This window comes from Protopterus annectens, chromosome 7.part0 (genome assembly GCF_019279795.1).
Source record: "Protopterus annectens isolate FY-2018-M chromosome 7.part0, PAN1.0, whole genome shotgun sequence".
NCBI classification, from domain to species: Eukaryota; Metazoa; Chordata; order Ceratodontiformes; family Protopteridae; genus Protopterus; species Protopterus annectens.
This window is the reverse complement of record NC_056739.1, coordinates 1,954,280,061-1,954,307,133: the sequence shown is the minus strand read 5'-3', so window position 1 is coordinate 1,954,307,133 and position 27,073 is coordinate 1,954,280,061. Positions and strand designations below refer to the sequence as shown.

Below are 27,073 nucleotides of genomic sequence, written 5' to 3'. Positions count from 1 at the left end.
AAACCATGGCTTTTGCTGTAACAGGCAACTGAGTAAATGTCAGGAAAATCTTACTAGGACAGCTGAACATTATTTAGGGTTAATCAGTCTCTCTCTAATTGATGGCAGGTGTGTACCCAAGAAGACTGAATGCTGTAATTAAATGAAAAGGTGCTACAACAAAGTATTAGTTTAAGGGTGTGCACACTTATACAACCAGTTATTGTATGTTTTTTTTTTTTATATTTTCTCCTAACAGATTTGTTTGTTTTTCAATTGAATTGTACAGGTTGTAAGTCACATTAAAGGTGGTAAAAGTTTTGAAATGATTTATTGTGGTCTCATTTTTTTTATATCACAAAAACCTGGCATTGTAACAGACACACAAAAAAAAAATCAACCAAAAAATGACTGATACCAAATCTAACAACGAACAGGAGTCCAGTACCACAAATAAAGTGCAACAGTCGATTTTTAATAACTTAAAAAGCAAATAAATGAGCGCTTTCGTCTGTGAGACAGCCTTCTTCAGATGAAAGCACTGGTGCCAAAAATTTAGTTATATGCATGTTTTCTAATACAATAATTACCAATCAATTCACCAATGAACCTTTCCAATAAATTTTAAAGAGATATTCTAAACATCAATTCTCAATAAGAAAAATATATTACATAATATTACATATTAAATTGCAAACAGCTTGCTTTCTGCTTAAAATATATCAGTATAATAAACAACAAACTTGAAATTTAAAAACATTGTATAAAATTAAACATGTGTTACATGCTGTTGTTTATCGAACACATTCAGCTCTAGCTGTTAAAATAGATTTAATGCTTATGTACTCATTTAGACCTGGTGGTATATCCGCCCTCAGCCTAAGTTGCCATTTAAGCTCTAAATTAAGCAAAAAAGTTTTAAAATTACCCCTTCCCCTAAAATTATTTTCTTTTACTAAATCAATAATGCCAAACCTGTAACCTGTTTATTGTATTAGAAAACATGCATATAACTAAATTTTTGGCACCAGTGCTTTCATCTGAAGAAGGCTGTGTCTCAGACGAAAGCGCTCCTTTATTTGCTTTTAAGTTATTAAAAATCGACTGTTGCACTTTATTTGTGGTACTGGACTCCTGTTCGTTGTTGGATGTCAGAAGGAAGCTGATAACTGACAACCAGCACAGTGGAGACTCTTTGGCTTTTCCACTGCCATACAAGCCGGCGCGGAAAAAATCGACAGACATGGATGTATCCAGAGGAGTCAAACGGAAGAAAGCACCGCCTCATTACCAGGTACTAACATTGAAGAAAATGTGGGCAAACGACAGCTAGTGTGGAATATTTCTAAACACACTCTTTCTTCAGCAGAACTTAGTCTACTGAATAAGGGTTTAAAGTTTATACCATCAATGAGTGTTGATCAAAGTGAAGTGCTGGTAGCTCTGAGGCTTTTTGCACGAGAAGTTGCCCTTAAATTAGCTTTAGGTAATAATTCTGGGACACATAACACCACTTTTAAAAAAAGAAGTAATTATACACCCAGCTTACCACCTAATGTGGAAGTATTTTTAAACGCTATGGACAATGATGTTTATAATGACAGTTGTTTTTTTGATCCAGACTATGAAAGTAATTTAGCAACAAATGAACGTGAAGCTTTAAAAAGTATCAAGAATAATACTGACATTATAGTTAGACCGGCGGACAAAGGTGGACCTGTAGTTGTACTTGATAGCTCTTACTATAGAAGAGAAATGTTGACCATGCTTAATACTGATGCATATATAGAAATTGATTTAATTATTATTAAAGATATTATTACTCAAATTCAGTCAGCATTACAAGACTGCTTGAACATTAACAGCATAAGTCAAGAGCTATTTGATTATTTTTTAGTGGCACACCCTGTTGTTCCCAGACTTCATGGTCTGCCCAAAATCCATAAGAATTCTTCATTACCTCCTTTTCGACCCATCGTAGCAAGTGCGGGATGGGCCACTGAATCCATTTCTGTGTACTTGGACTATGAACTTAAACAGATTTTAAGTCAGTATACTTATGTGCTCAAAGATACTGAACAATTTTTGAGAGAACTTTGAGTCTTTGACAGAATATGGTTACATAACTTCGACAGTTTTTATGACTGCGGATGTCGAATCTCTTTTTACGTGTATCCCGAACTCTATTGGCATCGAAATGGTGTTTAACTTGATGACGAAAGACAATTTTTTACAAACAGACAAGGCTGAATTTTTATGTTTCCTCCTAGAACTTGTGCTTGACAATAATGTTTTTCTATTTGACACCAGATATTTTAAACAGGCCAGAGGCATAGCTATGGGCACCAGCTGTGCCAATAGCTATGCCAATCTGGTCATGGTTGCCTGGGAACAACAACACCTGGTTTCCCACCCTTCCATGAAGTTCTTTAGACGATTCGTGGATGATTTGTTTATTGTGATAGATGATGCTAACTTTGTGAGTTCTGATTTTTTCAGATATATTAATTCAACGTGTCAGTTCTTAAAGTTTTCTGGTACATGTTCGAATCTTAGCATTGATTTTTTGGATGTTAATATATATGTGGAAAATGCTACTGTTAAGACTAAACTGTTTAGGAAACCTTGTTACCAACCTTCATACTTGCATAGACAAAGTATGCACAATCCGGCTTGTTTTTCCAACATCATTAAAGGACAAGCCATGAGAGCATCACGCCTTTGTTGTGATGATCAAACTTTTAAGGAAGAAATGGGACTGTTACAAAATGGCTTTTTGAGCAGAGGATATAATATAGGAGAGATTAATTCAGTGAATGAACAAATGGTGTATCATAGGAAACACAAGGCCAAACCATATTTTGGTCCTAGTGACAGTGATCGACCCGCTAACAAAGCCCAGGTTCATAAAAATGTTTCCATTGTTGTCCCATATTGTAGCAACATTAATAAGATTAGAAATTTGGTCTCCAACAATTGGAATATTTTAACCTCAGATGCCAGTACCAAGCAGCTAGTGGGTACTTTCCCTCATTTTGTCTATAAAAATTGCCAAACGTTGCAACAAAAGATCTGTTACACTAACTCTAACTCACTAGAAGTTTGCCCCATTTGGCAGTTGGGTACCAAGAAATGTATGGAATGCCCACAGTGTCAATACATAGATGAATCTAGGTTCTTTAGACACCCCGATACAGGTGTTCTTTGGAACATTAGATGCTCAGGGACTTGTAATTCTAGGAACTTGGTATATGTTGCACAGTGTAAAGTTTGTTTTTGCTACTATATTGGCAAAACAAACAGAACACTAAGGGAGAGAATTCGTGACCATTACTATTGTGTACGTAGGAATGAAGTGTATAATGCTATTGCCAAACACATAATTAATACTGACTCTACACATACTTTTTCTTTTCAAATCTTACATATAGTTCCAGAAAATCCAAGATTGGGGGATGTAGTTAACCTAACTGAAACTGCGGAAGTTAAATGGATTTTGAGATTGGGGGCACACCATGGAAGTGGTTTAAATGAAACAGTTCCCCTTAAACCCATTCTACAAGGCAGACCTCTTAGGTAATGCTTCTTGATTCTTATTTATGTCCAATAGCAATGATTATTTACTTATTTAGATGTTCAGGACTTGAGGCTAGGTTATATAATGTTACTATGCTGTTTTAATGAGATTGCTTTTTAACGTAGTTTGATATGCTGTTGCCATGCTGTTTTAATGAGATTGTTTCTTGACTTAGTTTGATAGGTAGCTATTGGGCAATATGTTTTAATACGTAATTATTAATAATGACTTGTTTTAAATTGTTAATTATTCCATTAGTTTTTTGATGTTAGTGCTATATAAGGTTGACGCATGTGTATGTTTATACGTCTGAGGAAGCGGACAGGCAGTCCGTGAAAGCGCTTACGTCTGTTTTGTTTTTTATTAAACGTTTTATTTTTCTGTACGTGAAAAGTGGTTAGTTTTTACGAGCTTGAGAACTGTACTTTAAGTTGCTGACGAACTGCAGTTTTGTTTTTTGTTTTATATATATATATATATATATATATATATATATATATATATATATGTGTATGTATGTGTGTGTATATATATATTTATATATCTATATATGTGTATATATATATATATATATATATATATATATATATATATATATATATATATATACATAATATGTGTGTGTGTATATATATATATATATATATATATATATATATATATATATATATATATATATATATATATATATATATATATATATATATATATATATATATATATATATATATATATATACATAATATGTGTATGTATGGCTGTAGCTTGTTCTTGTCCAAAATCTGGAGTTTTTGTTTAAGCACCTCATTTTATCAAGTCAGTAATGTAAATTTTCTTACCCAGTTTGTCCATTTTAGAAGAAAAGTCTTGGATATTTTTTTTTAACATTTCATGAGAAGTGTGTTTTGAATAGCTCATGTCGAAGTAGTACATGTATTCCAGTATGTTGTTTGATAGGTAAATTGACTGACCAGCTCATTTTTTTCTCCTCATAAACTTCAGTGTAAGAATTTTTGATCGTTTTTTTTTTTTTTTTTTCAAAAAGTAAGATTTATTTGGGTTTTTCGATTGGAAAAAAAATCATCTGAGCTAAGTTATATAGGAAGCAGAGCAAATGCTTTGTGCTGCTAGCAGTTCACCATATTGGCCAAACACTACCTGACCTGTAAAATGAACTTCCATCTTTTGTTAAGAAGGTAGGGGTTCATATGTTCAAAGGTAGGTACTATGCTATTGGCCCTAGGACATCTATAAGCCTAGCCAAAAAGGTACCCTGGCTTTCGCCACCCAAGTAAATTATTTTCCTGTGCCCCTGTCGAGCAGAGCCACAGAAGTAATCCCCGGGGTGAATTTCCTATTTCCCATCCAATCATCAAGATTTTTCTGGAGTGCTAATGAGGAGCTTTGATTGATATAGAAAGGTAGTTTATTCCAGAGTATGGGAAGTCTCTGGGACAGGAATCTATCCCTCCAGCATGTTCTGTTTATTGTGGTGACAAGGTTTAGGTCCCTAGAGCATGTAGCTCGGAGGGATTGGGATTTTTTTAAATGGAGCATGTTCAACAGCTTTGGGTTTGACATAGCTTTGTGTGTTAGGCAGAGATCGCCTCTGTGTTAGGCAGAGATCGCCTCTGAGTAGGCGATATGTGACAGAGTAAAGCTGGAATTTTTTTAGTCTGTCTGCGTAGGGCATCTGTTTGAGGCCAGTAATCCTCTTTGTGAGGTATTTCTGCATATTTTCCAGTTGTTGTAGATGTCTTGTGAGGTACATACCAAAAGGGGCATTGTACTCTATAATGTGTCTGAGTGATGAGTAGAGGGGAACAATTACCTCTTTTTTTTTTTTCCTGGATGAGAAACCTTTTGTGATGAAGTATGTGGCAGAAGAATTTCCTGACTTCTGTGGCAATGTGATTATCAAGGGAGAGACTACTGTCCACCTCTGTCCCAAGGTCTCAATCACACTTTCGGTGTTAAATAGACTACCGCCTATGTGGTAGTTCATGGGTACAGAGTTTTTTACCAAAAGGGATGACAATGCACTTTTTAACTTTGAGCTTGAGGCCATGGCTTTGACACTAGGCATCTGTCTCAGTGAGGCCCTTTTGTAGGATGTCCACATCATTAGGAGTTTTGATTATGGCTCGTAGTTTGTAGTCATCTGCGAACTTCATTGTCCAAAGAACTTCTGTGTTAGTCTGTACTTCAGAGAAGTAGGTACCAAACAGGAGAGGACCCAGGACTGAACCCTGTGGTACTCCACTTATCACTGGTCTGAAGTTGGATTTGGAGTCTGCTACTTTCACAGTGTGGGTTCTGTCAGTGAGCCAGTTGGCAACACATCTTGTGAAATAGGGATTTGGACCTGCTTTAGTGAGTTTATCAATAATTCCAGAGTGGGGATGCTTTCGACTTTGCGAGATCTAGATAGGCTATGTGAATTACCTTAACCTCATCTACGGCTTTGGTGACTGCTTCAAAGAAGTCTGTCAGGTTTAGGAGACATGATGTGCCTTTTACAAATCCGAACTGGGTGGGGTCCAGAGTTTGGAGATTACCAATGTCTTTGTTTATAAGTTCCATGGCCTTGTAGACCAGGCTCGTCAGGCTAATGGGACGGTAGTTCCAGGGGTCTGTGGTGGATCCACCTTTGAAGTGGGATAACCGTCGCTGTGTGCCATTCATTGGGCAGAAAGCCTGAGGTGAGGCTATGATTGAACATGGTACTTAGGTGGGGTGCCAGTTCGTTCTGTAGTTCTTGTAGAACGCAGCCTGGGATGTTGTCAGGTCCCATGGATGTTGTGTTCTTGGCTTTGGAGAGTGTGGTTTTTACCTGTGCAGCTGTGATTACAGGAATTTTGCATTCTTCCGTTATAGAGATGGGCCCTTCAGCGGGTGAGAGGGGGGTATAGTTAGCACTGAGTTATCTGCCAGGATGTTGGCAGTATCAGTTGGTTCTGTATATTTAGTGCCACTGTGCTGTAACTCAGAGCAGATCTGAGTGTTGCCATTGAGATTCTTGACATAGCTATAGAATGCTTTGTGGTTGTCTTTAGAAACAGTGGCGATTTTGTTTTCGTAACTAGATTAGGAGGATTTTATGAGGGATCTCAGTTTTTACTGAGGCTGACCAGGGAGTTCCTCCAATTATGGGATTTTACTCTTTTTTTGGAGGATAGCATCTTGGTTCTGGTAGTTGAGGTAACCCATTCTCCTACTCACTGGAAGGTGGGTGTGCTTATCCAGCCTCCTCTCAGAAGCTGAAATCCATTCGTTAGTCTACCTTGTTTGCAGTCTTGGTTTATGACTTGACTTTGTCATTGGACTGGCTAAAATCCCTGGGACTTTGTATTTGTAACCATTTTGTCTCCTGCTTCTACCCTGTAGAAGGCTGCATTTTTTTTAACATTTGGTGCTGGTTTTGTTCCTTATCTTTTCTTTAATAAGGGATGTGAAACCAAATAGTATTTTAACCTGTAGTCACAAGACTATTTTGTGAAACTCGGAATGCAAATTTAATATTTGAATCCTTTTTATTTTGTAGGAGAGAGAGCTTAAAGCTACTGCAGATCGTGTTTTGTCTGAAGTAAGAAAAAAGCAAGCAGATACTAAGAGGGTCGTGGACATTCTGCGTGCTGTAGAAAAATTGAGGAAACTGAGGAAAGAAGCGGCTGCAAGAAAAGGTAAGAACAAACAAATTATTTTTATAGCAAGTATACTTGTTTTCTCCAAAAACATAGGTGTGCAGAAAGTTGTAAGGCGCTGGACCACGGACTCAGTAACCACTCTTTTTTTATTTATCAAAATAATAAAGACAAGTAAAAAGTTGAGCAAATGCTTTTAATCCCCTGAAATGGTGTATGGGAACTTCATCCAAAATTCTTTCCATTAACACCACGGGTTTGAGGAAGGTATTTAAACAATGAGGTGTTTATGGAATGAATTTTGTTTTGATGAAGTTCCTTTACACCATTTCAGGGGATTAAAGCATTTGCTCAACTTTTTACTTGCCTTTATTCTGGTAAATGGAGTGGTTTATTGATTCTGTGGTCTGTTGCCTTGGAACTTTCTGCACATTTGCATTTAGTTATTTAGTTTTGATTTTGATGTGGTCCTTTTATACTTAGTTTTATCTGTATCATGTGAAAATTGCTTTATTTTGTATGAAAAAATGCTCTGAATGAGTCAATGAGAAGTTAGCACAGTAGTGCCTTAACTGTTTTTATATTTGCTAACTGCACCCCAGGTGTGAAAATGCACCACACGTGAATTGTTGATGGACTATCTGGCAGGTAGGACGTGTGCCATTTCTGTTGGGATTGTCCACTTATGAGTGAGCATGGAAGACTGTATTTTGCAGTTGTTTGGGAAGTAAATAGTTAGTTTGGGAAGAAATAGCCAGGGAAGTGTTATGGCTAGGCTTGTATATCCCCTAGGGCCGATAGCCTAGTACCAACCTATGAACCTATAACCACACATTCTGTACTCTGAAGACGAAAAAACTGTCGGACGTCATTTGTTAAAAATGACCACAAATCAGTCAACTTCAAACTGACACTAATGCCAGAACTTACAAAGGGTGGAATCTGACTAAATAACATCACCAAGACAAACTGCACCATCTTAGGTGAATATATAAATGCATTCCAAGACCCACCCCAAGCTGAAAGTGGTAACTATGCTGAAGCTTACACTAAAGCCCTTTACAATCACTTGCATAAGTGTATAAACTCCGCTGTACCAGATAGAATCAAAGTCAGAGTCCCAAATAAAATCAAGCTACCATGGTGGACTTCAGGCATCAACAAACTCTTCAATAATAAACTCTAAAAGTTGCTGCCTAAGAAAACTAAGACAAGGACCCAACAATGGAAAAGCACCCTCCTCAGCCTTAACAGGCAAATAAGAGAACTTATCAAATCTTCCAGGAGCTCCTTTGAGAGAAACCTAGCAAGTGCTGCCAAGGATAACCGTAAGGCCTTTTACAGCAATGTATGTAACCTAAAGGGCAGGACCCAAGCATGTGCAGAACTGGTAGCCAATGGTATCGCACACTGACCCCCCACAGAGATGGCAAGCCTGCTAGTGGATAGGTTTGACAAATATTTCACTCCCTTAACGCCGCCTTACTTGTTATAAACCATCTCCCAACCACCCCCCCACCTTCCATATCCGAAGAGCAGGTCCTGAAAGCTCTGTCCAAGGCAAAGAACACAGCCTCTATGGGACCAGATTACATCCTAGACTGTCTTCTGAACAGGCTAAAACATGAACTAGCATCACCACAAAGTACCCTTTTCAATCATAGCCTAACCACAAGCTTTGTTCCTGTGGAATGGAGAACAGTTAGTTATTCCCCTCCACAAAGGTGACCTAGCATCAGACCCGGGGAATTGCAGACCCATAAGTCTGACCAGCCTCATCTGTAAGGCAATGGAACATATCATTATGGACCTTATAAATAAAGACACAGGTGACCTCCAAACCCTGGATCCTACCCAATTTAGCTTTGTGAAGGGCAGATCCTGCCTGTTAAATCTGGTGGATTTCTTTGAAAGTGTGACCAAGGCCATTGATGAGGGCAAATCTGTGCACACAGCATACCTCTACTTGGCAAAGGCATTAATGATAAACTTGGCAAACTGAATGTAAACCCCTTTGTTGTAAGATGTGTTGCCAACTGGCTCACAAACTGGACACACACTATCAAAGTGGGTGACTTCACATCAACCAGCAGACCTGTTGCTAGTGGGCTGCCACAGGGGTCAGTGCTGGGCCCCTTACTGTTTGGTGTATACGCCTTAGAAGTTCAGGTCAAAACTAAAGGGTTGTGGCTGACCAAGTTTGCAGATAACTGCAAACTAGTTCAATCACGGAGTCCCCCAAATGATGTCTGTATACTCCAGGGTGGTCCCGCACAAACCAACGACTGGTGTATTAGTCACGGTGTCAAACTGAATGCAAAGAAATGCATCATCATTCCATTCGGCACAAACAATGTCCCTTCACACCATCAAATCAATAACAATACCCCAAGTACCCATGAAGTGGTTAGGGTCCTGGAATCACAGGTTGACTGTGACCTTAACCTGGACCACCACATTTCTACCATTGTAAGAAAAGCTATTCACATAGCTCACTTGATTAGTAAAAGCATTACCTCGAGAGCAAAAGTTGTAAACCCCCCCATATACTTGGCACTTATCCAGCCCATAATTGATTATAAATGCCCCATTTGGTTTGTACCATACTAAACACCTACAGCAATTAGAGAGGCCTCCGAGATTTCTAACAAAGATCATCAAGGGTCTCCAGCATGTGCCTTACACGGACAGACTAAAATCCCTGTCACTGTACTCCATAGCATATAGACTTCTTAAGGGAGACTTATGCCTGACTGTACAGAGCAACCCAAAACCCAAACCCAATGAACTTGCTACATATTTGTAAATCAAATGGGTCTAGGGCTACCCAATCCAAGGACTTAAATATGACCTGCGACGTAAATCTGTCCCTCCATCATGTCCTATTTATCTCCCAATGCCTGCCACGTCTTTGGAACAGGCTACCAGCTCATGTGAAACAGAACACCTCTGACACTGTTCAAGAGGAACCTGGATGAGTTGATGGGGCACCCTTAATTCTTACCGGGGATAACCCTCACAACCCTCCTGGATATGGGCAGTCCTCACTAAATTCAATTTTAGGTATTGGGTAGTACCTCTGCAGTATTACATTGGGTTGAAAATGGTTAGGCTTAAAATGATCTCTGGGTCAATAGCCTAGTAATCCCCTATGATCCTATGCCATTTACCATTGTATGCCTTATTGAAAAAAAAGGCAATTATTTAAAGATGCCACTACTTTCTTTGCTAGTCCATCTCTAAGCCAGGCAACCTGTATATTGGGGTAATCCGTGTTTATTTCCTGGGCTGAAGCAAGTCAATTCTCATTAGAGGAAAGAAGTTGTATTTATTTAAAAAAAAAAAGCGTGTTGGGAGTTACGAGAAAGGATGAAGAGAAACTATGTCAAGCATATTGTCATACACTTGTTATTGCTAGATTTGTTTTGTTTTTCATACTAGTGTCATAAACTTAAGGCATATGGATCATAGGAGTTGAGAGTCAGCCGAGTCCTAAGGCCATTCCACCTTGGCAGTACTGACTCCTTGCCCTTGCCAGTCATTTCAAGATGAGCCAGGCCAGTCATATTTATGAGTACCCATCCAATTGGCCTGCACCTTTTTAAAACCTACAGTGTGTCATGCTGCTTAACCTGGACAAGGAAGTTTGTTCCAGAATAGTCACTACATAACAACTATGTCCCACTTTTCTTAGTCTGATTTATCTATTGGAGTAGATTTAGGTTTCTGGACATAGTGTTAGCTGGACTGGTTACTGTTGAGCTGTGTGTTCTGTACTGGATTAGTTGTAGCCAAATAAACAAGACACAGGTCTCCCTAAGGGTTGTATATGAAACAGAGTGTAGGGGTAAAGTGACCTGTTTAGGCACCTAATCTAACATTCTAAACATCTGAGATCTTTCCAGTTGTGTGATATGCTTAGTAAGGTTCATCCCAAAGTGGGCATTGCACTCCGTGATGGATGTAATCAAAGCGGAGTATAAGGAGGTGAGAAAGTCATCTTTTAATCTGGATGAAATACCTTTTGCTATGCTATGAATAGTGCAAGATTAAAAAGATTACTTGTCACTGTTGCAGCATGATCAAATGTAAGGGGGCTGTTCACTCATGTGCTTAGGTCTATTACGACCTTTTAGTTGTGAAGTTGTGTGATATCTACTGTAAGCTGGAGCTGAGGGCTACTTGCCAAATGCTACAGTGTTGCACTTTTTTGTCATTGAGCTTGAGGCTATTTTTAATACATCAGCTGTTGACAAATGTAATCTCATGTTAGTGTGTGTGTGTGTGTGTGTATATGTGTATGTATGTATATGTGTGTGTGTGTATGTATGTATGTATATATATGTATGTATATATATGTATATATATATATATATATATATATATATATATATATATATATATATATATTTTTTTTTTCCTAGGTGGGGGGACTACTAAGAGTACTTTCTGCTTATAATCATTCACAAACTTTAATCTAAGATACTCATTTGATAAGTGGAGAACTGAAAAGTTGATTCCAAACAGCGTGGGTCCCAGTACAGATCCCTGTGCAACTCCACTGGTCACTTTCATGCTCTTGATGATGCACCTCCCTATTCTTATTGCACAAATCCTATCTTGGTCAGGGTTCGTGGCATGACCGGGAAGAATAAGAGAATGCAACTTTTTCTTTCCTGGGTTTAAGTATCTGTTCAAGAAAAGTAGTAGATGGAGATTTGATATCTTGAGCACTACGTTAACCATATGCCATCCATATTCTAGTGTAGCCCAGCTAGAAGTCCAGTTGGCCAAACTAGGAGACTATAACAGTGTTTCGCTCCTAGTTGAGGTATAGATTTGGGTAACTAATAAACACAGATAAAACGTTCAGCACCAAAACCAGGCAGGCAGTAAGTAATTTGGTCTAGACTAGCAATGAGATTGTTTTTAGACCTGCACGACTGCGGTGGTGGTCCTGTGGTAGCGTTGTCACCTCACAGTAAGGCGCTGTCCGGTTTGATTCTCAGCTAGAGCGTCTTCTGCGTGGAGACATGCGTGAATGGGCGTACCTTCGTTGAAGGTTGTGCGTCAGGGCTGGCAACTCGGCACGTAAAAATCTACTGCCAATCATTAGCGGACCGGAGTTCCGCTGTGGCGACCCCTAACCGGGAAAAAGCCGAAAGAGACAACAACAACTGATGTGCCACTGCTTAACTCTGCGATTTATACATCTGTAATTGGGAATTAGAGTTAACCAAGGCCTAAGAGAGAATTTGAAAGTAAAAGTGCCTGTGTTTGTTGAATACAGCAATGCATGGCACTGTGCTGAATGCTATCACCCAGTGTCAAGCTGGGGGGAAATACCTGAAATCTATTCATTGGCTGGAGTCCTAACTCTAAAGTCCACACCTCAGGAACAGCAGCAAATTGTTCCCTGCCACTGAATAACCACTTCTGTCAGCAAGTTTATATCCTGACTATAAAAACAACAGAAACATTCTAGTCTAATTAAAGGTGTAATCTGTAAAAGCTGGGGTATGCCACGGTGGTGCAGCGGTAATGTTGTTGCCTCACAGCAAGAGGTTTTCCCGTTCGATTTTCGGCTGGAGTGCGGGGAGTGCCTTCTGTGTGGAGTCTGCATGTCCTCCCCGCGGTTGGGTGGGCGTTCGAAAGACATGCATAAATGGGCGTGCCTTCGTTGAAGGTTGAACGTCGAGCTGGCACCTCTGCATTCATCAAAATCTACTGCCAATCGTTAGCGGGCCGGAGTTCTGCTATGGCGACCCCTAACCGGGATTATTAGCAACAAGGTGATGCAATCTAAGAAAGGAAAACACTGTGTGTATAACCAACTGGAGGAGGTTCTATTAAACGCACATACATCCAGCTGACTAAAAAACAGAATGTAAGCAGTTTTAACTGAAACTGTAATTTAATGCAAATGTGAAACTCACACTTGCCGTCAATAGAAGCTGTTGCAGACAGTTACTTTTAACAGGCCGTTGATTGATTAAGACATAAAGCCAGCAACTTTAGCCAGATGTACTGTAATTTGATAAAATAAGGGGGGTACTGAAATAACCAAAGTCTACAAAAGTTAAGTACTGTGAAATTTATGTGCAGTTTTAAGCTTGAAAATGCCAGAAGAAATTACCCTCTGCTCATGTGCTTCAGCTTAACCTCACAGAGTCTTGAACAGACATGCATTTTGTTGCTGCTAAATGCATGTTTCATACCAGTGTCATAAACTTTTGAAGGGACCAAGCATCGTACATGACATGTAAAGTGTTCTGCATAGTTTTGGAACCATCATCTTGACAAGGATGTAGAATAAATGTTAATCGGGCAGCAGAGTGGTGACTGTCTTCATCAGAGGTCTTACAAAGAGAGAAACTTTAAAATACTGTCTTCAAGAAAGAATCTAGAGGTGGGTACATGACTATGTATTTCAGGATCAAAGTCCAAGTGGTTTCCATTTTTCAAAATATTTACAAGAAGAAGATGGTATGCTTTAAAGATCTAAAGTGTGTGGTATCAGAGATGCAGACTCATCAGAAATGGTAGTAGATTGTAGGAGCAGCTTTCTCATAGAGGTCTTGGGGACAGAAATGGTGGCATTCAGGAATGCATAGGACAACCGTAAGATAATTCTAACAAGAAAGAAGAAACCTGCCCATTAGGGAGGGTCGTGGTATGGTTTGATATGTCAAACGTTCATCTGCATTTAGGCTTTGTTTTTGTTTTTTTAAAATATGCAGTTCATAATTTAGTTATAACCATGATAAAGGGGTTTATTCTTTCATGTTGTGTTGCTGTGTCTCCTACTACTTCCACATTCATTTATCTCTCACTGTCCTACTTTTTCATTCTATTCTTTTGTTAAACCCTCAATGTGAAGTTGTTCAATCTCGCCGTTCATTCTTACACATGGGTTCGGAGCCGATCTATTGACTCCGAGTCGGCCGCTTTACTAGTGGAAGATCTCAGAGTAGCTTGAGGCCAGGTCCCTATCCCATGATGCTCTATGTCCTACCTCAGATCTAGTTTGCCGCTGCAACAGATTGGAAGCCATTGGAAAGCTCGGACCAGTTTGTGAAAAAAATTTCTAATCTATTATATCTTTATAGCTAAGCTTTCTGGCTAGTTTTCTGTTTAAACTGTTTGTTGGGCTAGTTAGCCTTTGTTTACCTCAGTTTTTGTTATATTTGACGAGAATTCTTCCTTTTAAGAGCGGCTGCTCTTAGGCCTTTGGCCGTGCCTTGGTTATTAATAGTTCCCTATCCAACTATTAGCGTGTGTTTAGACGGTTCTTTAACAGTAAGATTTAGAGTAGCTTTTCGCTAGTTTGTGTATATTTAGCTTGTTAGTTAGATAGCCTTTCAAAAATTAGAGTTAGATTTAACTTTTTTACAGTTGTTAGAGTTTGCGGTTTTATACAGTTAGAGTTTGCGGTGTGTGTGCTGTTGTTTTACAGTAAAATAATTGTTCAGATTGGTGCATACTGTTGTTTTTTTCTTCTTAGTATGGCTGATCAAAAGGAAAAACAGAAATCAGGCTTTTAAAAAGTGCCCAAAATGCGAGCAGAAAATTTCGATCACTGACTCCCACGTAAATTGTGTTTATTGCTTGGGGCCAGTTCACCTCCAGGACAATTGCTCTATCTGCCATTCCTTCAGTGGCCGGCTTTTGCTTGAAAGAAGAAGAAAGTTGGTAGATAGAGGGTTACTGAAGCCAGATTTTCAGGAGTCCTTAGACAAGGCTGACCAGACCTCCAAGTCATCGAAGGGGTCAAAGTCCTCCAAAGCTTCCTAGGAGCCCAAGTTATCGGTTCCGAGCTTTGCTGTGAAGGTGTAGTCACCGGCTCCACAGTCTTCAGAGCAGTGCACCTAGCCAGTGTTTCGGAGCCAGTCCCCTGCCTTGGAGCTGGTCCTTCGAAACCTTAAGATCTCCTTTTCTTCAATTGGTGGCTTCTTTGGCTCCTTCAACTCATTCTTCGAGAGCCTTCTCTGATGTGGATGTGGACCAGGTGGTGCAGAGGCTTCTCGAGAACCCAGCACTGGTCAAATTATTATCGGCTTCGACCCAACCAATTTCAGAGCCTAAGACCATCGCACCTGCTGTGACTACTCCCCCCTCCGAGCCGAGCCAGGCCTTCAGAGCTGGGGGAGGAGGATCTGATGATTGTGGCGCGTTTGGAGCCGAGGCCTGTTCCAGTGCCATCGGCTCTGTCAACTCTGACTTCTTCGGTGCCATTTGAAGAGTCTGGGAGCCGAGACTCTCTGGTCGGCTCTGGGGGGGGGGGGGGGGGTTGAACCGATGCATCGGTTCCAACTCTTCCTCTCGGAGTGTCGGCACGGATAAGCTCTGCTCCTTCCTCTGGCTCAGAGCCCACTGTCTTGGTGCCGGGGAGGTTCCCATCTTCTTCGGAACCGGCAGCTTCCTTGGGTCAGAGCAGTGGAGCCTTCGATGCTATGAGGAAGGTTATGTCGTGCAAGACGCACAGATCATCAGGGCCATCCTCCTCCTCCCCTAAAGTGCCGCTTTCTACCTCTACATCGCTGGTCCCCATGAAGCGTCGAGACCCAGAGCTTCAGGTAACCCCATTGGATGACCCTTGTTCTGCTGAGACCTCACCAGAAGCTCCCACTAATGAGGTTCCCAGGAACAAACTTTGTAAGAGGAGGCATTTAGACTCCCTGCAGGAGTCTTTGACATCAGACACCGACTTAGAGGAGTCAGAAGGGTCCCCACGGTCCCCCTCGTAGGATATCTCTTTTGCTGATATCCTGGAGATCCTTAAGCAGAGGGGTGACTGGCAGTCCGTTAGCCCTACTGAGGATGAGTCTGTGCTTCTGAAGGCCTTTGGGTCTTAGCCTTCCACCTCCTGGGTGACTCCACCCTTCGAACTAATGGAATTGGTTGCTCAAAGGGTGTGGGAGTCTCCTGATACTATGGAACCGGTCCCTCAGCGGCCTAACAAGTTCATCATCTCCCCCCAAGATAAGATGTTCCTCACTAAGGGAGTTCTGGTTTATGCCATGGTGGTGGCGGCGGCCACCAAGAAAGGATGTCCGAAACCTCTTCTACTGTCAATCCTTCTAATACAGATTCCAGGATGATGGACAGGTACAGGAAACGCATCTTTAGTTCTGCGGCTTTTGCTGTGCGATCTTTTAACTACTTGACTCATTTTACCCGTCTTCAAAGAGATGATCTAAAAGAGCTTGGGGATGCTCTGTAGGGTAGTACAGATGGAGGTGTCTCTGAGAAGGTGACAGCCCTGCTTAATACCCTTAATGTAATAGTTAACTCATCCATGTGGCTCATTTCCTATGCAGCCGATGGTTCGAGTCAAGCAGCGGGTTCAGCAATAGCTCTTCGGAGACATTCCTGGATGCGCTTATGCTCCTTTGTGCAAGCCTTCAAGTCTTCCTTTGTCAACACCCCATTCGATGGCTCATCTCGTTTTGGGCCCAAGGTCAAGGAGACTCTCACTAGGTGTGAGCAAAATGGAAAGACTATCTTCTGTAGGAGTCCATTTGTCCACCCCTACCAGACCATACCCCAAAGGCAGAAAGGTGGAAAAATGTGGTTCTGGAAGTCGCAAGGAGCTTTCCAGAACACGCGTAGTGAACCCCCCTCCAGGGGCAGAGGAGGGGGTAATAATGGAAGACGCCACCCCGGCGGCAGAGGGGGGGTCCGCAAAACCAGGGTGACTGGGATCAGTTCTTTGGAAAGGAGGCCCGACTGTCCTACTCTGGAGGCAGTTGGGGGTCGCTTGGCTTTGTATCCGGACGCCTAGCTAGGAATTACAAGAGATTCTAGGGTACAAAGCATTATTACCAGAGGTTACATCATCCCATTCTTAGAAACCCCACCTGTTCGAAAGAAAATCCCAGACATTCCACCCAGTCTCAGGGATCAAGCAGCCATAGAAATCCAGAGGCTGCAGGAAAGTCATCCAGCCAATCCAAGCAGACCAGAAAGGATCTGGAACTTACTCCATATTCTTTTTAGTTCCAAAGACAGGGGACTGGAGGCCTATCTTCGATCTCAGCAGACTCAACACATTTGTAAAGAAGAAGTTCCAGATGGTCACGCTTCAGTCGATCCTCCCGTTCCTTGGAGTGGGCGATTGGATGTGCTCTCTAGATCTCAAGGATGCGAACTGCCATATCAAAATGGGCAGACCATCCAGAGATCATTTGCATTTCCGGCTGGGAGCCAGTCACTAATAATTCCGAGCACTGCCCTTTGGACTCACAACAGCCCACAGAGTGTCTACCAAATGCATGTCAGTGGTTACGGCTCACCCGAGGCGTCTAGGATTCAAAGTGTTTCCGTATCTGGACAACTGGCTCCTTACCGCCACCTCCAGGCATCAACTAATTCTCTCCAGAGATCACACTCTCAGTCTCTGCTCTCAGGTATAACTATAAATTTCGACAAGCCTGTGTTGTCGCCATCACAGCGTATCTCCTTTATCGGAGCAGAATTAGACACCACCACCGCCACAGTAAAATTGCCCCTGGACAGAATAGCCACTCTTTGAAACCAGGTATCAGACATTTTGCAGAGAAAATAAGTACCGGCCTCTCAAGTATTGAAACTACCAGGTACCATGGCAGCTACGCTCATAGCAGTTCCTCTGGGATGTATGCACATGAGGATTCTTCAATGGTTACTCTTCACCCAGTGGTCTTACCAACAACTTCTGATGGAATTCTTAATCATGATTACAGACTCTTGCAAGAAGGATCTTCGCTGGTGGTTGACCAGCCACCAGGTTGCAGTAGGTTGACCATTTGCTTCTCCCCCACTATCAGCCATGGTGAACCACGGACGCTTCTCTGATGGGGGGGGGGGGGGGCTTTTTCAGGGAAGAACAGCCCAAGGCACCTGGTCGGAGACAAGTCAGTTGCACATCGTGTTCTGGAGCTGAGAGTGGTGCTTTTGATGTTGCAGGACTTCCACAACTCTCTTCCTCTAGGGACGATTGAGTTACAGACAATATGTCTGTGGTCTGGTAATTCAACAAGCAAGGGGGAACCAAGTCTTACCCTCTGTGTCGAGAGGCCTTGAGAATTTGGCAGCGAGCGGTATCCACCAGGCGCTTTCTGATAGCAATGCATATTCTGGGGAAATCCAACATAATCGCGAACAAACTAAGCAGAGCCATTCTGTTACCGCACGAGTGGTCTCTCAAAGACGAGGCTGCGGTTATGATTTTCCGCAGATGGGGCCAGCCTTGCTGTAACCTGTTTGCATCCCCTATGAATGCCAAATGCAAAAGCTATTTTACCCTGAATCCCCCTCCAGGGGACAGCCCAAGGGACTCGCTTGTACACGATTGGCCCCCGGGACTCCTATATGCCTTTCCATCAACACCCCTGATTCCGAAATTCTTACAGAAAGCCAAAAGCCTGGGAAGAACTGTAATCTTAATAGCCCCTTTTTGGCCTCAACAGATTTGGTTTCCCTTCCTTCAACTCTATCAACTGGAGGAACCTTGGATTCTGGACCCAGTTCCAGACCTGCTGACGCATCCGTCAGGGGCCCTCCATCCCTCCCTTCGTTCCCTCGGACTGACAGCTTGGCTGCTCCGATTCCCAACCTAGTCAGGTCACACGACTTTTCTTCAGAGGTACAGCATAATGTTGTATCTCCGCATAAAGCTTCCAGTAGAAAGTTGTATGCCAGTTAATGGAAGCAATTTGTTTTTTGGGCCTCCCAGAATAACATTGATCCTTACGTTGCCCCGATTGCTAGTATTCTGGAATTCCTATCTAAGCTTTTTCATGAAGGTGCTGCAGCTGCCACTGTAAGAGTTCAATTGGCTGCAATTTCGAATTTTCACCTCGGAGCTGAAGGTTCTAACTTGATGTCTCACACAGGTTATGTAGGGCCTTCTTAAAGGGTACCATTCGTCTTAGGCTGCCTTTTAGACCACCTTTTACTCCCTGGCATCTAAATTTTGTGCTGTCACGGATTACCCCCCCCCCCCCTTTGAGCCTGCATCATCCTGCCATTTAAAGTTTCTTTCTTGGAAAACTATTTTCATGGTGGCCATTACCTCAGCACGTAGAGTGTCTGAGCTTTAAGCCCTATCTATCAAACCCCCATATTTGGTGTTTCACCCTGACAGAGTATCACTGAGGGCTAATCCTTCATTCGTTCCAAAGGTGTGTTCCGAGACTAACCTGAATCAAACTATCGAACTTCCAACCTTTTTCAGTAACCATTCTAATAAGTTGGAGTACATGTTGCATAAACTTGATGTTCACAGACAATTGAGATTCTATTTGGACAGGACAAAGGAATTTGGAAAATCTGAACAACTCTGTCTCTCATGCTGACACTAAGTAAATGCTACCAGTCTCTAAAGTTACCCTTTCCAAATGGTTAACTGACTGCATTAAATTTGCATACTCCTCAGCGAACCAACCATTAGAGCATGGTGTGAAAGCGCATTCCACTAGAGCTGTTTACACTTCTGCTTATGCGGCTCGATTGCCTTTAGACACTGTATGTGCAGCTGCCACTTGGTCTAAGCCGCATACCTTTATCACTCATTACAAAGTGGACAGGGCTACCTTTGGTTCCACTGTCCTCAGGAATATACTCCCCTGAGCCACCCAGGGTTAGGGTGTTTGGGACGCTACCCATGTGTAAGAATGAACGGTGAGATTGAACAACTTCATTCTTACATTTCCACCCATCTTTCCCCTCCATTGTCTCGTCGAACGAGTAGACTTGGGGTCTGGTTGGTCTTGTTCTGTGACTTCTTACTCCGGTTGGAGTATATGTTAGGTTTTATATCTTACATGCTGGGATCAGCAAACTAGATCTGAGGTAGGACAGAGAGCATCATGGGATAGGGACCTGGCCTCTAGCTACTCCAAATCCATGTGTAAGAATGAAGGCGAGATGAACAACTCACATGGAACGTTATGGTAAGTACATAACTTCTTTTTTCCTCTGTAAAAACATTTCTTGCTCAGATAATTGTGTGCATAAGTTGTGATCTCATTCTGTAACAGCAATGATGTATTTTTGAGCAGTAAATACCAGGGTAACCCTCAGTTGGCCCGAATACCAGAGGCTTAGTATTTCTGCGTCGGTTGCTGTCACTCCAGGACTGACGTCAGGTCGTCAGTGCTGTAAAAACAGGCAGCCGATGCCATTACATCAGTCTTTCTTGCTGAAGAGCCCGAATCAGAAGCAGTTAGCACAAGTGCCGGTCGGCCGCTACCTGAGTTTTCATTTCCAAACTGAAGTTGAAGTTTTCTAAAGCCGAGTACCCCATTGGGAATCCTTTTTTCTTGCTCTAACCGATGTCAGAGAAAGTTAACAATTGTCTCGCCTGTGGAAAGCAAATACCACACTGAGACTTTCATTCCTACTGCATCACTTGTTTAGGCCCAGACCACGAGGTCCCCCCCCCCTCGCTTCTGTGCTTTGTTCAATGGCAGAACAATACGTCATCGGACCCTTATTGTAGCTAGATATTTTCGCTCTCGGTCCACAAATTCCGATATGGCTTTGGTAAGCCGTCCGACAACTGATCTTCTGAAAAAACGTAAGGATAAAGACAGAGACAGACCGCACAGGTCCAAAACTGCCGATGACGCTTCCGTTAAGCTAGTCGTCAGTTCTCCGGTCCTCAGTGAGGTGCTTTCGCAACACCTGATGCCCACTTCTGTGGATTCGCAGGCCACTACAGAGACCGTTTCGGAGTACGGAATGCCTCGAAACTCTTCTTCGACAAAGGATCCTGTGGATGTCTCTACCTTGGATGGGTCCGAAGCCGCTGACAGGCACCGGCTTCCAAGGAAGTACTTCGTACAACCGATACTCGACACAGACTGACTACTTCTGTCGTGTCTACAGTTCTTTCGAAAACTACCGAGATTCTAAGGCCCAGGGTATGCACCATACCCAAAAAAAAACGATGACACAAGCTCAGGCGCCCGCATCCTTGCCTCATTCTCAAATGCTTAAAATGGCGGACGACCTTATAATGCTCATCAAGGGAAGCCAGGCTACCCCTTCCAAAAGAAAAAGAGACTTTTTCCCAGTAGTTTTATCTGAAAGGGCTCTGATGCATCTGAATATGAAGATTTGCAACCCATCTCTGCTTATGAGGATTCTGATGCAGAGGAATCCATCCCTTCAGCCTCTCCACCTGAGGACTTTTCCTTTACATACTTTAAGGGAGCATTTCCATTGGGAATGTCAGGACTATCCTCAGTCAAAAAAGAGACTCTGGGAATTCTTAGATCTTCCACAGCACAGACCTCTGGCCATTCCTCCTGTCCTGGATGTTGTGGATGATGTTTTTATGGAATCCATTCTGACCCCTGACACCCTTCCTCCTGCTCCCAGGAAACCTGACCGGTACTATAGAGTCCCGACTCTCACAAATTTCTTTTCAAAAATCTTGCTGCTGACCCCAAGGTTATCTCTCAAGGACCTAAAGGAATCAAAGCAACTTAAGCTAAGAATCCCTCCCCCTCAGATAGGGATTCCCGAGTATTAGACAGATGGGGTAAAAAAAAGTGTACACCTCTGCTACTCTTGCTATTAGAGCATTAAATTGTCAGTTCCATATGCTGAAATATCAGCAACATACCATGGAACTCCTTAAACAAAAAATATCTTCTTTCCCTGCTTGTGCAGAAAATAGAGAGTTACAAGAATTAATGCATTCTGCAAGTCAAGTAACTAAGCACACCTTATAATGTGGTTTTGACGCCCTAGAAGCATCATGCAGGGCAGCAGTCACTGGTTCTGTACTTAGAAGGCATGCTTGGCTTAAGGAACAGACCTTGCCAGACCATGTCAAATCCAAATTACTGGACGCACTCTTGCACAAAAACAACTTATTTGGCACCAAGGCATAAGAGCTCTTAAAAAAGATTGAAGAAAAAGCTAAATCTATGCAGACAGTTAAAGACTTCTTACAGGTCCAGCCATCGAGGTTTAGTAGGCATTGCCCCCCCAAGCACTGGTCCTTTCCTGCGCCCCAGGTCAGCTCAGCCCAGACTCAGGGGAAGCAGGCCCCCCCCGACAACAGCCCCAGGGAATGCAGAGATCTAAGCAATGGAGTTCCTCCTCTTCAAAACCAGAGAGTGCAAAGCCACTCTCTTATGGTAAGAGCTCACAAAGACTTTACACTTCCACCCCCTCTCTCTGCCCACCTCCACTTGCCCCTAGGAGGAAAACTCTCTTTCCACGCAAGCAACTGGGCCAGCATCACCAACGACCGCTGGGTCCTTAACATAGTGTCCCAGGGATACAGATTTTACTTCCACACTCTGCCAACCCCAAAAGGGTTCCCAGATCTTCCCCCAACCCCAAAAGGGTTCCCAGATCTTCCCCCAGAGGCCAAAAAGCAAGTCCTTTCCCTCCTCTCTATGAGGGCAATAGAACATGTTCCTGCAGAACAGATAGGCCAAGGTTTCTACTCCAGACTCTTCCTGGTACCCAGGAAAGAGGGCACATGGCGCCCCATCCTCTATCTATCCATTCTAAACACCTTTCTGGTGATACCAAAATTCAAAATACTCACCCTCCAGCAGCTTCTTCCTATGCTTTCCAAGGATGCTTGGTTATCCACCCTAGACCTAAACGAGGCCTACCTGCACATCCCAATGAGGGAATCCTGCAGGAAATACCTACGTTTCAGAGCAGGATCACTGCACTTTCAGTTCTCTGCGCTTCTCTTTGGCTTATCCATTGCTCCCAGAGTTTTTACAAAATGTCTGGCTCCCGCCATTGCTTTTTGCAGACAAAGAAATATTCCAATTAACTCCTACTTAGACGACTGCCTGATTCAGGCAGATAGTCTGGAAAAGCTGCTAAAGCACCTGACCTTTGTAAAGGACCTACTGACCTCCCTGGGGTATACTATCAATGAAAAAAAATCCAAACTAGTACCCACACAAAAAATTGTATTCTTGGGAGCAAGCCTGGACACAGCATCCCAGATGGCATTCCTTACACCAGAAAAACAAACCTCTCAACTAGCCACCAGGACCCAGTTATCCGCAAGGAAAATCCTGCAAGCTCTAGGGTTCATGGCTTCTTGCATTCTACTCATTCCATATGCCAGACTGCATATGAGGAAACTACAATGGTACTTAAAAAGCCTTTGGTGTCAGAACTCTCAAGACCTGTAAAGTCTTATACCAGTGATACCTTGTCTAAGGAGCGATTTCCTTTGGTGGGCAACAGCATGCTACCACAACAAGGGACTTACCTTATGTCAACTCCACGCCACTCAGACCCTCACCACAGACTCATCCGACTATGCCTGGGGTGCACACCAGGACGGCAGGTGCATTCAGGGCCAGTGGAGCCCAAATCAAATACATCTGCATATCAACCAAAAAGAGATGTTAGCAGTTTAGCACACCTTGACAGCTTTCAGACCCCTACTCTTCCCGGGGCCTCTACTGATCAAAACAGACAACATCACTGTGATGTGGTACATCAGCAAGCAGGGGAGGGACTCACTGTTATCCCCTGTGCAGGCTCGCCATGACACTTTGGCACACGGCCTCAGCCATGCAACTACACCTGTTAGCACAATTCCTACCAGGCTCTCTAAACTCTCTGGCAGACACCTTAAGCAGAAACCTGCTAGACCCACACGAGTGGCAGCTAGACCAAAGAACATTCATTCTTGTAACCCAGAAATGGGGCACCCCAAAGGTAAACCTCTTTGCCTCTCGCTCCAATCATCAGCTCAGCAAATTCTGCACCGGGGGACCTCACAGCAAGGCCTTGAAAGTGGATGCTGTATCCTTCCAGTGGGTAAACCTCTCGGTCTATGCATTTCCCCCTCTACCACTCATTTCAAGGGTATTGCTCAAAATAAGGGAGGTAAAACCGAGGACACTCCTGATTGCCCCAGACTGGCCACGCCAGCCCTGGTACCCACTGCTGCGGAATGGAGAATTCATGCATCCCCAATTGCAGAACCTCAATCTGGCAGCCTGGCTTATTCCCTGACCTCTCCATAAGCTGCCAGTTTAAGCAAACATGTTCTAGTTGTTATACGTGAGGCCAGACGTCCCAGCATTAGAAAATCTTATACTGACAAGTGGAAAAGGTTTTGCACCTGGATCCAGGCTGTGAGCTGGAACTGCACAACCCTCCCTCCCTCTCATCCTGGATTACCTGGTAGAGCTACTACACAAGGGTCTACTCTTCTCTTCTATTAAAATTTATGCCTCTGCCATCTCAGCTCATTTCAGCATAGAGCCACCTCTTTTCTCGCACCCTTTCTTCAAACAGTTTCTAAGAGGGGCTAACAACTTGGAGGCCACCCAGAAGAGCTCCTACCCCAGCTTGGGACCTAAACTTTGTGTTGGGAAAGCTCACCCTGCCCCCCTTTGAACCTGCAGCTTCAGCAGAGTTAACATTTCTCTCTTGGAAGACGGCCTTGCTTCTGGCCATCATTTCAGCTAGAAGAGTATCAGAGCTACAAGCACTTATGGCTGTAGAGCCATTCATCATTTTCCATGCTGATAGGGTCTCCCTCAGGGCTAACCCATACTTCATGCCAAAAGTGGTGTCCAGTGTGGCTCTCAACCAATCTGTTAATTTGCCCACCTTTTTTGCTATCCCACAAAACAAGGGGGAATGGATTCTGCACTCTCTAGACGTGCATAGACAGCTCAGATTCCACCTAGACAGGACTAAATCTTTTTAGAAAGACTGATCAATTGCTAGTCAGCTTCGCTGCAGGAGCAGAGGGCAAGGCCATATTCAAACAAACAATTTCCAAATGGATAGCACACTGCATCCATTTCTGCTACAAACAGCACGGAAAACCTCCCCCCAAGGGGGTGGACACATTCCACCAGAGCAACCTCCACCTCTGCAGCTTTCCTCAGAGGGGTCCCCACCACGGGCATCCTGGAGGCTGTAACATGGACATCATGTTCATACCTTCACCAAGCATTACCACCTGCCTGTCTTCTCTAAATCCAGGGCAGGCTTTGGCATTGCCATCTTGCAGGGCATCATAGCCAGCCCCCAGTCTTCTTGACTGCCTTCACCCTTTTCTTCAGCTTTGAGAATCAACCCAAATGTGATGACTGCAACAGTGAAACACGGAGAACATAGTACAGTTGTGTACACTTACCATAAATGTAGATGTTCGAGTGTATTCACTGTTGCAGTCCTGGTTTCCCTCCCTCCATCCCCCTTGTCTTATCTCTTTCTCTCTCTTTCTCTCTCTCTCTCTCTCTCTCTCTCTCTCTCTCTCTCTCTCTCTCCTTACAAGGAATTTTTTGTATTTACTTTCTACTGGTGGTGTTCTTCCACCATAACCTAGCTGCCTATTGGGGGCTCCTAACAGTTGGGGGCAAGAAAAACTGATGCAATGGCATCGGCTTCCTGTTTTTATGCCACTGACGACCTGACGTCAGTCCTGGAGTGACAGCAACCGATGCAGAAATACTAAACCTCTGGTATGTGGGCCAACTGAGGGCTACCCTGGCAGGGATAACCCAAATGTGATGACTGCAACAGTGAATACACTCGAACATCTATATTTATGGTAAGTGTACACAACTATACTTTACTTCATCTGCATTCAATTTCTGTTTTTGAATTTGATTGAAAGGAGGTCTGAACATGTTATTCTGTAGCTGAATTTCAGTAGCTAATTTTCTTAGTCAAACATTCACTTCTTTAACCTGAAGCACTTTTGTGTATACTTGTGCCTGTAATTAGGATTTAGGTTTGTGCAGGTAGTTCTCTTTCAAGGAATGAAATTGCACTATTATAAATTATCCACATATGTCCTATTTTAGTGTGTGTTAAGAGGTGTACTGTCAGGTTTGTGCTTGTGTAGCATTGTCTGAGTTTGCTAAAGTGATTTGCTTGTCCTCTGGTATACAGTTCTTCCAAAGAATTCAGTTGTTACATAGACCTCTTATAGGTGAGACCCCATCTGTTATTTATTAAATTGTCAAGGTCCCTGACATGACATTCTCAAAAGTGAAGACATACCTTTCAGAGCTAAAGTGGTACATGTGAAGATATTTGCTTTTCAGAGGTTCTGTATTTGGACTTATTGGAAATATGACTTAAATGTAGCCAACAACATTTTTTTATGTTACAAAGAAAACTGGTTAAAATCTGGAAGGTCTGGATAAAAAATGCATTCCTCACTGCAGGTGAATTAGCAGAAAACTGACTTGGTTTGGTATGCCATCTAGGCCTGGTCATGCCTGAAAAGGCTGACCAAATCAATATACTTACCTGTACATAGAAATAAGTACTACATCCTTGCATTTTGCTGAGGTTGAAACCATAAATATCCTCTTTTGCTTTTCTTGAAGAGAAGAAATGTAGAGCAGGTCAGTTTATGCTCAGATTAAACAGAACTTGCCTTTTTATTGTTGTTTTTCATTCTTTATATTAGCTCATGGTCCAGTGGAGACTGCACATGCTTGTTACTAAATTGAGCAATAGAGACAGAGACTATGAATTTTGTAAGTTGCATGAATCTCCCATAACAGATAAACCCTGCTTGTCATATTTTATCATTACTGATACCACAAATAATTTTATCAGAATGTCTGCCATGCATGTGTACAAAGCAAGTGAAATTACTACTGCACAGTTAGAAAAAAATTAATGCGAGAGAAAACATGAGTCAGATGAGATGTAAACACCAGCTGTATTGTAAAAGTTGTAGGTATGGGAAAGAGGCATGGCTGTCTGAGATGGAGGCCAGTGGGTTTACAGAGTTTTAATCATGTATTGTAAGAGGTGTGGCTATAAGCATGAAAACAAGGTTTGTCCTACATGTAATCAGACTTTCAGAATGTGCTGCAAAATGGCATTTTTCTAAGATAGATAAATGGAAACT

General features: G+C 42.6%; 1 protein-coding gene across 5 annotated transcripts in view; it reads left to right on the top strand.

The window, feature by feature from the left end:
• Window positions 1-27,073, top strand: part of PDCD7 (programmed cell death 7) — a 333,527-nt gene that overhangs the window by 37,780 nt on the left and 268,674 nt on the right. For all 5 annotated transcript variants that reach the window (XM_044078376.1, XM_044078374.1, XM_044078372.1 and 2 more), the window contains exon 3: window positions 7,101-7,239. In XM_044078376.1, coding sequence (XP_043934311.1) covers window positions 7,101-7,239 — 139 coding nt within the window. The remainder of the gene's footprint in view (window positions 1-7,100; window positions 7,240-27,073) is intronic.